General features: G+C 45.1%; 1 protein-coding gene across 2 annotated transcripts in view; it reads right to left on the bottom strand.

Moving 5' to 3' along the window:
- LOC131957604 (neuronal calcium sensor 2) overlaps positions 1–14,481 on the bottom strand; it is a 34,450-nt gene that overhangs the window by 5,842 nt on the left and 14,127 nt on the right. Inside the window, exons 1-2 of one of the 2 annotated variants that reach the window (XM_059322338.1) lie at positions 5,260–5,372; positions 473–680 (exon numbers count right to left, since the gene is read on the bottom strand). In XM_059322338.1, the coding sequence (XP_059178321.1) occupies positions 473–577 (105 nt within the window). In that variant the 5' untranslated portion in view covers positions 578–680; positions 5,260–5,372. Of the gene's footprint in view, positions 1–472; positions 681–5,259; positions 5,373–14,481 lie in introns of those variants that run through there. The other variant, XM_059322347.1, reaches the window with a different exon arrangement.

Below are 14,481 nucleotides of genomic sequence, written 5' to 3'. Positions count from 1 at the left end.
CATAAAACCTTTGTACCAAGACTCACCATAAAACCTTTGTACCAAGACTCACCATAAAACCTTTGTACCAAGACTCACCATAAAACCTTTGTACCAAGACTCACCATAAAACCTTTGTACCAAGACTCACCATAAAACCTTTGTACCAAGACTCACCATAAAACATTTGTACCAAGACTCACCTTTGTACCAAGACTCACCATAAAACCTTTGTACCAAGACTCACCATAAAACCTTAGTACCAAGACTCACCTTTGTACCAAGACTCACCATAAAACCTTTGTACCAAGACTCACCTTTGTACCAAGACTCACCATAAAACCTTTGTACCAAGACTCACCATAAAACCTTAGTACCAAGACTCACCTTTGTACCAAGACTCACCATAAAACCTTTGTACCAAGACTCACCTTTGTACCAAGACTCACCTTTGTACCAAGACTCACCATAAAACATTTGTACCAAGACTCACCATAAAACCTTTGTACCACTGCTTAATTTCGTCCTTGTTAAATTTTGTGTTTTCCTGCAAGAAGCGCAGATCGTCCTTGGAGAGATGAGACATTCCTTTCCCCATGGTGACTGGTCAAGGTCACAATCTCTTCTCACAATCAACACAAGCACCAGCAATCCGAGGAAAATCTTGCGCTAATTTCTTGCTGACTGCTTGCAGGGAGAGACTGAAGAGAGAAGAAAACAGTTTCAGGTCAAATTAAACTCAGGTACCCATCAGAGCTGGGTGGACTAGAGTCAGGTACCCATCAGAGCTGGGTGGACTAGAGTCAGGTACCCATCAGAGCTGGGTGGACTAGAGTCAGGTACCCATCAGAGCTGGGTGGACTAGAGTCAGGTACCCATCAGAGCTGAGTGGACTAGAGTCAGGTACCCATCAGAGCTGGGTGGACTAGAGTCAGGTACCCATCAGAGCTGGGTGGACTAGAGTCAGGTACCCATCAGAGCTGGGTGGACTAGAGTCAGGTACCCATCAGAGCTGGGTGGACTAGAGTCAGGTACCCATCAGAGCTGGGTGGACTAGAGTCAAGTTTGTCATTCATTCAAAGACAGATGTCTCAAGTTTATTTCAGCACTACTTTTGTCATGCATAGAACCACAGAACAACACACAAAAAAAAACGCATAGACTACTAGTGTTGTTGGTTGTGTGGTGGATTGTTTGGTTGGTGTGGTTGATTGCATGGTTGACAATGAGGATGATTGTGTGGTTGATTGTGTGGTTCGTTGTGTGAGATTGTGTGTTCGGTTTAAAGATTGTGTTGCATTGTAGCTAACGTGATACAATCTTATGACAAAATAAATTTAAAATGGGGGTGGGGGTGGAGCAGACAATCTAGCCTCAGGCATGGATAAAAGTTCCTCAAGATTTGACAGATTCAAAGTTTTCAAATGCGGCAACACACCTTCAGTTCACGTTCAAGTCGTACAAGGGGCGGTAAGCGGCAGTCAACAGATCAAATTATTTTAACCAACATAGATCTAGTGTAATGACGTGCATTAGACACGATCTTTGTTTTTAAGTTAAAACTACAAACTACATATCCACAAAACTAGACCAGCTCTACCACAAAACTAGACCAGCTCTACCACAAAACTAGACCAGCTCTACCACAAAACTAGACCAGATCTACCACAAAACTAGACCAGCTCTACCACAAAACTAGACCAGATCTACCACAAAACTAGACCAGATCTACGACTGAATTAGACCACCTGTACTGAAAAAGAAAGCTGTCAAATAATTCTGGGTGTCTTTGTTGTATTTCGATCCCCAGCTATCCTTACACTAGTGTGTGCAATTGTTATCTTATCAATCAAGCAGATTAAAGCGGGGGATTAAGGCCGCTCTGGCCAGTGTTAACATGTGTACACACAAACCTAGACCTAGACACACACACACAAACCTAGACCTAGACGTACACATACAAACCTAGACACACACACACACAAACCTAAACACACACAGAAACCTAGACACACACACAGAAACCTAGACACACACACACAAACCTAGACACACACACACACAAACCTAAACACACACAGAAACCTAGACACACACACACACAAACCTAGACACACACACACAAACCTAGACACACACAGAAACCTAAGCACACACACAAACCTAGACACACACACACACAAACCTAGACACACACACACACAAACCTAAACACACACACACACCTAGACGTACACACACACACACAAACCTAGACGTAGACACACAAACCTAGACGTACACACACACACAAACCTAGACGTAGACACACACACACAAACCTAGACGTACACACACATAAACCTAGACGTACACACACACACAAACCTAGACGTACACACACAAACCTAGACACACACACAAACCTAGACGTAGACACACACACACACAAACCTAGACGTACACACACACAAACCTAGACGTAGACACACACACACACAAAACCTAGACGTACACACACACACAAACCTAGACGTACACACACACACACACACACCTAGACGTAGACACACACACACAAACCTAGACGTAGACACACACACACAAACCTAGACGTAGACACACACAAAACCTAGACGTAGACACACACACAAACCTAGACGTAGACACACACACACAAACCTAGACGTAGACACACACACACACAAACCTAGACGTAGACACACACACACACCTAGACACACACACAAACCTAGACGTAGACACACACACACAAACCTAGACACACACACAAACCTAGACGTACACACACACACACAAACCTAGACGTAGACACACACACAAACCTAGACGTACACACACACACACATAAACCTAGACGTAGACACACACACACACAAACCTAGACGTAGACACACACACACACAAACCTAGACGTAGACACACACACAAACCTAGACACACACAAACCTAGACGTACACACACACACACACAAACCTAGACGTAGACACACACACAAACCTAGACACACACACAAACCTAGACGTACACACACACACACACAAACCTAGACGTAGACACACACACAAACCTAGACACACACACAAACCTAGACGTACACACACACACACACAAACCTAGACGTAGACACACACACAAACCTAGACACACACACAAACCTAGACGTACACACACACACACAAACCTAGACGTAGACACACACACACAAACCTAGACGTACACACACACACACACACAAACCTAGACGTAGACACACACAAACCAAGACGTACACACACACACACACAAACCAAGACGTACACACACACACAACCTAGACGTAGACACACACACACACAAAAAGCTGTTTACAAATGTTGCTTTAATGCAAAAGTTTGTAAACGGCAGGAAGTAACCTGTTTTGAATATTAGTTATTTGAAGTGAAGTGTAGGTTGTTGCTTTATGTGCCAAATAAATAAGAATTAAAACAGAAACTAGATGACAGATGGAGCTACACAGATATGGCAAGGTTTATCTCAAGAGTACAGAACATTTTCTTATAAGGCCATAGCTCATTAGCAATGGCAGATTATGGAGTTGAACAGGAGACACCAAAATTCGGGGCTCTAAAAAAATCTTATCAACAACAGTAAAAATAGTTTTCCTATCGATTTTCTTATAAGCCTTTTCTTCTAAATTTACAAATACGAAAGAATGAGATTTTTTTTCTCTCATAAAATATATATACTTCTGTCCTTTAGTCGGACATCAACGCCCACTCTCTACAGTTTAAACTTTAGCTGTCATCGCTTCATGTCAAACAATGTTTATTTAACATGATTCTCTTCCTAAAATTAGTGGGCTGATCACATATACTAAAGTAATATAAAGTGATATATCTATTTTTATAATCATAGTGCAGAGGCGTAGCGATGGGGGGGGGGGGGGGGAGGGGGTACATCATGAGCAACGCTAACATCATGAGCAGCCAACATCATGAGCGGCGCTAACATGATGAGCAGCGCCAACAAAATGAGCTAACATCATGAGCGGCGCTAACATCATGAGCAGCGCTGACATCATGAGCAGCGCTGACATCATGAGCGGCGCTAACATCATGAGCAGCGCTGACATCATGAGCTAACATCATGAGCAGCGCTGACATCATGAGCGGCGCTAACATCATGAGCAGCGCTGACATCATGAGCAGTTGGACAAAACAAACCAGCTGAGGCAGAGCTGGAAATATTGGACGCACATTGCAACATTCGATCGATCAAGTATCGATTTGGTGCGATCACCAATATTGACGCGCAGATATCTGCAGGGTATTTAAGTGTAGGGCGGGGTTTGGTGGTGGCTGGGTCGCCAATATGTAAGTAGTAAGCTGTGCAGAGTGAACTCTTTCTCTTAGGCATCTCTTCGGGGGGGGGGGGGGGGGGGGTTGGGGAGAAAATGTCTGCAAGAAACACTGAGTGTGAAGTGACTAGTCCCTACATCTACGTCATGTGATGTCACCTGTCTGATAGTGTGTAGTGTGACGTCACACGTTTTAAAACGACACACGACACAGCTGTGGTCATGCCTAAGTTCAAACATTCTTTTACGTGTACCGGTTAGTGTGAGGGGGGGGGGGGGGCAGCAGTTGACGCCCACCAGGACGTTTCAACTTGACACTACGACAACAGGTAGCGGGGGGGGGGGGGGGGGCGGGGTGACTGGCTTGTGTAGACAGAATAGCTAGGTCTAGGGTTAGCTTGAACTAGCGATTTAAAGTTTAGGCCGATCAACATACTCTAGTCGTAAAATCGTCTAGACCAGTGTGTGTAGACCAGTGTGTGTAGACTAGTGTGTAGACCAGTGTGTAGAGCACAAAACGCGGAAGAAAAAACAAAACACTTGTCTGACTGTTTTTCTTTACGCCAGAACACAAAAATTCAGACCGCAAGCTCGACACAGTCGAGTGTGTCAAGTGTGTTCGACTGAAGGTCTATGAAAATGTTAGACAAAATAATTGTCACTGAAGGTCTATGAAAATGTTAGACAAAATAGTTGTAACACTGAAGGTCTATGAAAATGTTCGACAAAATAGTTGTAACTACAGGTCTATGAAAATGTTCGACAAAATAGTTGTCACTGAAGGTCTATGAAAATGTTAGACAAAATAGTTGTAACACTGAAGGTCTATGAAAATGTTCGACAAAATAGTTGTAACTACAGGTCTATGAAAATGTTCGACAAAATAGTTGTCATTGAAGGTCTATGAAAGGCTGGGCAAACTAACAAAAGGTTTACTTACATGGAGAGAAAAATGTCCCACTAGCGAGGCGGCAGCTGGACGAGTAAACACAGCTAGGCTCGTCTAGTCGGGCGCTAGGGGAGTCAAGGGAGGCTAGTCAGGCGGGGACTGAGCCGGAGTTATCTTTCCCTGTCCCACGCGACATTATTAATGCAAGAATCTTACAGCCCATGTAATGGGGAGAGGTGGGGGTGGGGGGGGGGGGGCGACTTCAAGATAAATAATCAAACTTACTGAGACCCGCGGTATCAGTCAAACTTCACAACCACACACATCACAACCACACATCACAACCACACACATCACAACCACACATATCACAACCACACATATCACAACCACACATCACAACCACACATCACAACCACACACATCACAACCACACACATCACAACCACACATATAACAATCACACATCACAATCACATATCACAACCACACACATCACAATCACACATCACAATCACAAACATCACAACCACACATATCACAACCACACACATCACAACCACACATATCACACATCACAACCACACATCACAATCACACCTCACAACCACACATCACAATCACGCATCACAATCACACATCACAACCACACATATCACAACCACACATATCACAACCACACACATCACAATCACACATCACAATCACACCTCACAACCACACATCACAATCACACCTCACAACCACACATCACAATCACACATCACAATCACACTTCACAATCACACATCACAACCACACATATCACAACCACACATATCACAACCACACACATCATAACCACACACATCACAACCACACACATCACAACAACCACATCATAACCACACACATCACAACCACACATACAACCACACACACCACAACCACACATATCACAACCACATATCACAACCACACATATCACAACCACATATCACAACCACACATATCACAACCACGCACATCACAACTACACACATCACAACCACGCATCACAATCACACACATATCACAACCACACACATCACAACCACACACATCACAACCACACACATCACAACCACACACATCACAACCACACACATCACAACCACACACATCATAACCACACACATCATAACCACACACATCACAACCACACATATCACAACCACGAACACCACAACCACACATATCACAACCACACATCACAACCACACATATCACAACCACGCGTCTCACAACCACACATATCACAACCACAACCACACACATATCACAACCACACACATATCACAACCACACACATCACAACCACACACATCCAAACCACACACATCACAACCACACACACCACAACCACACACATCACAATCACACATCACAATCACACACATCACAACCACACACATCACAACCACACACATCACAACCACACACATCACAACCACACACATCACAACCACACACATCACAATCACACCCATCACAATCACACATCACAACCACACACATCACAACCACACACATCACACATCACAACCACACAGCACAACCACCCAGCACAACCCTACATATCACAACCACATATCACAACCACACACATCACAACCACACACATCACAACCACACACATCACATCCACACACATCACACATCACAACCACACAGCACAACCACACATATCACAAGCACACACATCACAACATCACACATTACAACCACACATCACAACCCCACATCAATACCACACACATCACAACCACACACATCACAATCACACATCAGAACCACACACATCACAACCACACACATCACAACCACACACAGCACAACCACACATACCACAACCACACACATCACAACCACACAGCACAACCACACACATCACAATCACACATCACAACCACACACATCACAACCACACACATCACACATCACATATCACAACCACATAGCACAACCACCCAGCACAACCCTACATATTACAACCACATATCAATACCACACACATCACAACCACACACATCACAACCACACACATCACAACCACACACATCACAACCACACACATCACAACCACACACATCACACATCACAACCACACAGCACAACCACACATATCACAACCACACACATCACAACATCACACATCACAACCACACACATCACAACCACACACATCACACATCACAACCACACAGCACAACCACCCAGCACAACCCTACATATCACAACCACATATCACAACCACACACATCACAACCACACACATCACAACCACACACATCACAACCACAAACATCACATCCACACACATCACACATCACAACCACACAGCATAACCACATATATCACAACCACACACATCACAACATCACACATTACAACCACACATCACAACCCCACATCAGTACCACACACATCACAACCACACACATCACAACCACACATCACAACCACACACATCACAACCACACACATCACAACCACACACGTCACAACCACACATCACAACCACACATCACAACCACCCAGCACAACCCTACATATCACAACCACATATCACAACCACACACATCACAACCACACACATCACAACCACGCACATCACAACCACACACATCAAAACCACACACATCAAAACCACACACATCACAACCACACATCACAATCACACATCACAATCACACATCACAACCACACATATCACAACCACACATATCACAACCACACACATCATAACCACACACATCACAACCACACACATCACAACAACCACATCATAACCACACACATCACAACCACACATCACAACCACACACACCACAACCACACATATCACAACCACATATCACAACCACACATATCACAACCACGCACATCACAACCACACACATCACAACCACGCATCACAATTACACACATATCACAACCACACACATCACAACCACACACATCACAACCACACACATCACAACCACACACATCACAACCACACACATCACAACCACACACATCACAACCACACACATCACAATCACACCCATCACAATCACACATCACAACCACACATCACAACCACCCAGCACAACCCTACATATCACAACCACATATCACAACCACACACATCACAACCACACACATCACAACCACGCACATCACAACCACACACATATCACAACCACACACATATCACAACCACACACATCACAACCACACATCTCAACCACACACATCACAACCACACACACCACAACCACACACATCACAATCACACATCACAATCACACACATCACAACCACACACATCACAACCACACACATCACAACCACACACATCACAACCACACACATCACAACCACACACATCACAACCACACACATCAAAACCAACCACATCACAACCACACATCACAACCACACACATCACAACAACACACATCACAACAACACACATCACAACCACACATCACAACCACACATCACAACCACACACATCACAACCACACACATCACAACCACACATCACAAGCACACATCACAACCACACATGGTATGTTTAATTGTAGTTTGCATAAGGTGATAGGAAGTTTTCTCTCTTTGCCTTCAGGACCTAAGTCCTACATGGCAGAAGTCCTACAGAACTTAAGTCCTACATGGAAGAAGTCCATCAAGAAGTGAATCATATATTTATTTCTAACAGTTTTCATAAAACTGTGACTGAAGTAAAGGTGGATGCTTGCTTTGATGTGTCACCCAATGTGTCACCCAGTGTGTCACCCAATGTGTCACCTAATGTGTCACCCAATGTGTCACCTAATGTGTCACCCAATGTGTCACCTAATGTGTCACCTAATGTGTCACCCAATGTGTCACCTAATGTGTCACCCAATGTGTCACCCAATGTGTCACCTAATGTGTCACCTAATGTGTCACCTAATGTGTCACCCAATGTGTCACCCAAGAGGAAAAAGAAATGTCCAATCAATCGACTGTGGCTCTATCTAAAAGCAAAAGTAAATTTATCCATAGTTGTCGATCGTTTGCAGCGCATGACATCCCACTGTTACATGACATCCGACTGTTACATGACATCCCACTGTTACATGACATCCCACTGTTACATCCCACTGTTACATGACATCCCACTGTTACATGACATACCACTGTTACATGACATCCCACTGTTACATGACATCCCGCTGTTACATCCCACTGTTACATCCCACTGTTACATGACATCACACTGTTACATGACATCCCACTGTTACATGACATCACACTGTTACATGACATCACACTGTTACATGACATCACACTGTTACATGACATCCCACTGTTACATGACATCCCACTGTTACATGACATCCCACTGTTACATGACATCCCACTGTTACATGACATCCCACTGTTACATCCCACTGTTACATGACATCACACTGTTACATGACATCACACTGTTACATGACATCACACTGTTACATCCCTCACATCAACCACCCCAAACCTCACCCCCCACATCACCCACCCCAAACCTCACCCCCTAGAGCAAGCAACCGTGTCACCCCCCCCCCCCAAACTCAGCTGAATAAAACATGGCGCCGCTACATGATGACGTCATTACATCTATCTACCCATCCATTATTCAGCAGGTCACGTGATCGGATGTGGCGGAGAGAACCTTCTCCTACAGGCCAGATGTTGCTAGATGTGGCTAGATGTGGCTAGATGTGGCTAGATGTGGCTAGATGTGGCTAGATGTGGCTAGATGTGGCCAGATGTGGCTAGATGTGGCTAGATGTTGCTAGATGTGGCTAGATGTGGCTAGATGTGGCTAGATGTGGCTAGATGTGGCTAGATGTGGCTAGATGTGGCTAGATGTGGCCAGATGTGGCTAGATGTGGCTAGATGTGGCCAGATGTGGCTAGATGTGGCTAGATGTGGCTAGATGTTGCTACATGTGGCTAGATGTGGCTAGATGTGGCTAGATGTGGCTAGATGTGGCTAGATGTGGCTAGATGTGGCTAGATATGGCTAGTGGCTAGATGTGGCTAGATGTTGCTAGATGTGGCTAGATGTGGCTAGATGTGGCCAGATGTGGCTAGATATGGCTAGTGGCTAGATGTGGCTAGATGTGGCTAGATGTGGCTACGCTAGATGTGGCTACGCTAGATGTGGCTAGATGTGGCTAGATGTGGCTAGATGTGGTTAGATGTGGCTAGATGTGGCTAGATGTGGCTAGATGTGGCCAGATGTGGCCAGATTTAGGCAGATGTGGCTAGATGTTGCTAGATGTTGCTAGATGTGGCTAGATGTGGCTAGATGTGGCTAGATGTGGCTAGATGTGGCTAGATGTGGCTAGATGTGGCTAGATGTGGCTAGATATGGCTAGTGGCTAGATGTGGCTAGATGTTGCTAGATGTGGCTAGATGTGGCTAGATGTGGCCAGATGTGGCTAGATATGGCTAGTGGCTAGATGTGGCTAGATGTGGCTAGATGTGGCTACGCTAGATGTGGCTACGCTAGATGTGGCTACGCTAGATGTGGCTAGATGTGGCTAGATGTGGCTAGATGTGGCTAGATGTGGCTAGATGTGGTTAGATGTGGCTAGATGTGGCCATATGTGGCCAGATTTAGGCAGATGTGGCTAGATGTTGCTAGATGTTGCTAGATGTGGCTAGATGTGGCTAGATGTGGCTAGATGTGGCTAGATGTGGCTAGATGTGGCTAGATGTGGCTAGATGTGGCTAGATGTGGCTAGATGTGGCTAGATGTGGCTAGATGTGGCTAGATGTGGCTAGATGTGGCTAACTGTGGCCAGATGTGGCCAGATTTAGGCAGATGTGGCTAGATGTTGCTAGATGTGGCTAGATGTTGCTAGATGTGGCTAGATGTGGCTAGATGTGGCTAGATGTGGCTAGATGTGGCTAGATGTGGCTAGTGGCTAGATGTGGCTAGTGGCTAGATGTGGCTAGATGTGGCTAGATGTGGCTAGATGTGGCTAGTGGCTAGATGTGGCTAGATGTGGCTAGATGTGGCTAGATGTGGCTAGATGTGGCTAGATGAGGCTAGATGTGGATAGATGTGGCTAGATGTGGCTAGATGTGGCTAGATGTTGCTAGATGTGGCTAGATGTGGTTAGATGTGGCTAGATGTGGCTAGATGTGGCTAGATGTGGCTAGATTTGGCTAGATGTGGCTAGTGGTTAGATGTGGCTAGATGTGGCTAGATGTGGCTAGATGTGGCTAGATGTGGCTAGATGTGGCTAGATGTGGCTAGATGTGGCTAGATGTGGCTAGATGTGGCTAGATGTGGCTAGATGTGGCTAGTGGTTAGATGTGGCTAGATGTGGCTAGATGTGGCTAGATGTGGCTAGATGTGGCTAGATGTGGATAGATGTGGCTAGATGTGGCTAGATGTGGCTAGTCGTGGCCATATTTAGCCAGACGAGGCTAGATGTTGCTAGATGTGGCCAGATGTGGCTAGATGTGGCTAGATGTGGCTAGATGTGGCTAGATGTGGCTAGATGTGGCTAGATGTGGCTAGATGTGGTTAGATGTGGCTAGATGTGGCTAGATGTGGCTAGATGTGGCTAGATGTGGCTAGATGTGGCTAGGTTAGATGTGGCTAGATGTTGCTAGATGTGGCTAGATGTGGCTAGATGTGGCTAGATGTGGCTAGATGTGGCTAGATGTGGCTAGATGTGGCTAGATGTGGCTAGATGTGGTAGTGGCTAGATGTGGCTAGATGTGGCCAGATGTGGCTAGTAGGACTTGTTGCGTTGTTTCCAGCTTTTGCTCCATAAAGAAAATGACAATAAACCTGACGATCTTAAGGCCAGGTGAAGTAGAGTTTACTTATCACTTTGACCTCGTCATACGAACGACACGTGACTTCAGCTAATGTCGTGCATGTGGCCGTCCTATCAATGTCTTGATCACACTGCACTAGACAGCATGCACGCTACGTCACATATTTATGGCAGGGCAAAACTTAGATCGAAGCTTTCAACATTTCCAATTTTTACCGCCTGACACAACCCAGTGTCAGACAAGTCTGGGGGGGGGGGAGCTGTCAGCATAGGGCCAGGCCAGATAGAGGTGGAGGGTTATGGATACGTTGTGTAAGTAATGTAATGTGTAAGTATTGTAAGGTGTAAGTAATGTAAGGTGTAAGTATTGTAAGGTGTAAGTTATGTAAGGTGTAAGTAATGTACGGTGTAAGTAATGTAAAGTGTAAGTAATTTAAATTGTAAGGTGTAAGTAATGTAAAGTATAAGTAATGTAAGGTATAAGTAATGTAAGATGTAAGTATTGTAAGGTGTAAGTATTGTAAGGTCTAAGTAATGTAGGGTGTAAGTAATGTAAGGTGTAAGTAATGGAAGGTGTAAGTATTGGAAGGTGTAAGTAATGTAAGTTGTAAGTAATTTAAGGTGTAAGTAATTTAAGTTGTAAGGTGCAAGTAATGTAAAGTGTAAGTAATGTAAAGTGTAAGTAATGTAAGGTGTAAGTATTGTAAGGTGTAAGTATTGTAAGGTGTAAGTAATGTAAGGACTTCATGTTCTGGATGAGTATGTGCATTCAAGGCTTCAATTCAATATTTCCTCAGACAAAATTTGAATTTGTGATGATATGAAGACGTATAGACCACAATGTCAAGTTTAACTGGAGTTTAACTGGGGTTTAACTGGGGTTTAACTGGGGTTCAACTGGGGTTCAACTGGGGTTAACGGGGCACTATTGACGACTGTGCTAAGCACACTAAAAGCTTTAGAAAAATCAAAAGAAAGATGGCGTGCGGGGCATGAAATATTTAGCACCAAGTTTTGAAAGCTCCCCTTCAAACTTTATTGATCGTCTTCTCTCTTGATGATGAGAACTGAAAATAAAACGCGTTTAACTTTCAGGTTGGTCTAAATTTGTTAACATTTGTTAAATGTGTTAACAGTCAGAAGTTGATGTGAATCTTTCTTGTAGGTTGTAACAGGTTTGGTATGACAATATCTAGAGAAGGGGGAGGGTAGCTTCTTATATGCATGAGGAAAGTTGGATTATATTGTGAAGGACGCTGGCTTATATAGTGAGAAATATACTGTGAGGGAGGTTGGTTTAAAGTGTGAGGGAGGTTGGTTTATAGTGTGAGGGAGGTTGGTTTATAGTGTGAGGGAGGTTGGTTTAACGTGTGAGGGAGGTTGGTTTAACGTGTGAGGGAGGTTGGTTTAACGTGTGTGTGAGGGAGGTTGGTTTAACGTGTGAGGGAGGTTGGATTATTCTGTGAGGGAGGTTGGTTTAAAGTGTGAGGGAGATTGGTTTAACGTGTGAGGGAGGTTGGTTTAACGTGTGAGGGAGGTTGGTTTAACGTGTGAGGGAGGTTGGTTTAACGTGTGAGGGAGGTTGGTTTAACGTGTGAGGGAGGTTGGTTTATACTGTGAGGGAGGTTGGTTTAACGTGTGAGGGAGGTTGGTTTAACGTGTGAGGGAGGTTGGTTTAACGTGTGAGGGAGGTTGGTTTAACGTGTGTGTGAGGGAGGTTGGTTTAACGTGTGAGGGAGGTTGGTTTATCGTGTGAGCGGGGTGGCTAGACGCTAGGTGAGAGGATATCGATTGTCTCCCATTTACATACTGAGGGGTGGGGTGTAGACGGAGGGTGAGGGGTGGGGTGTAGACGGAGGGTGAGGGGTGGGGTGTAGACGGAAAGTGAGGGGTGGGGTGTAGACGGAGGGTGAGGGGTGGGGTTTAGACAGAGGGTGGGGGTTGGGGTGTAGACGGAAAGTGAGGGGTGGGGTGTAGACGGTGGGCGAGGGGTGGGGTGTAGACGGAGTATGAGGGGTGAGGGGTGGGGTGTAGACGGAGGGTGAGGGGTGGGGTGTAGACTGAGGGTGGGGTGTGGGGTGTGGGGTGTAGACGGAGGGTGAGGGGTGGGGTATAGATTGAGGGATGGGGTGGGTTGTAGACGGAGGGTGAGGGGTGGGGTATAGATTGAGGGGTGGGGTGGGTTGTAGACTGAGGGTGGGGATGTCTGATTATAGACGACTACAAATTCAGTTAGTCTGGCAGATATTTCGTCCGTTTTGTCTGGGGTCATTTTGTTTGGGATCATTTTGACAAAAGCTATTGTATTGGGGTCCTTTTGTAGGTGTTTTGTTGACGGGATGCTTTTGTCAGGGGTCAGGGGTCACTTTCTGTTCCCTCGTGGCTACAGCTGACCAGACTCCCATATAAACGTCTGCTAGCTAGTAACGTCACTAGTT

Source organism: Physella acuta, unplaced genomic scaffold (assembly GCF_028476545.2).
Source record: "Physella acuta isolate Inbredline_101_S28 unplaced genomic scaffold, ASM2847654v3 ptg000081l, whole genome shotgun sequence".
Lineage (NCBI taxonomy): Eukaryota > Metazoa > Mollusca > Gastropoda > Physidae > Physella > Physella acuta.
This window is presented reverse-complemented; position numbering and strand designations above follow the sequence as displayed.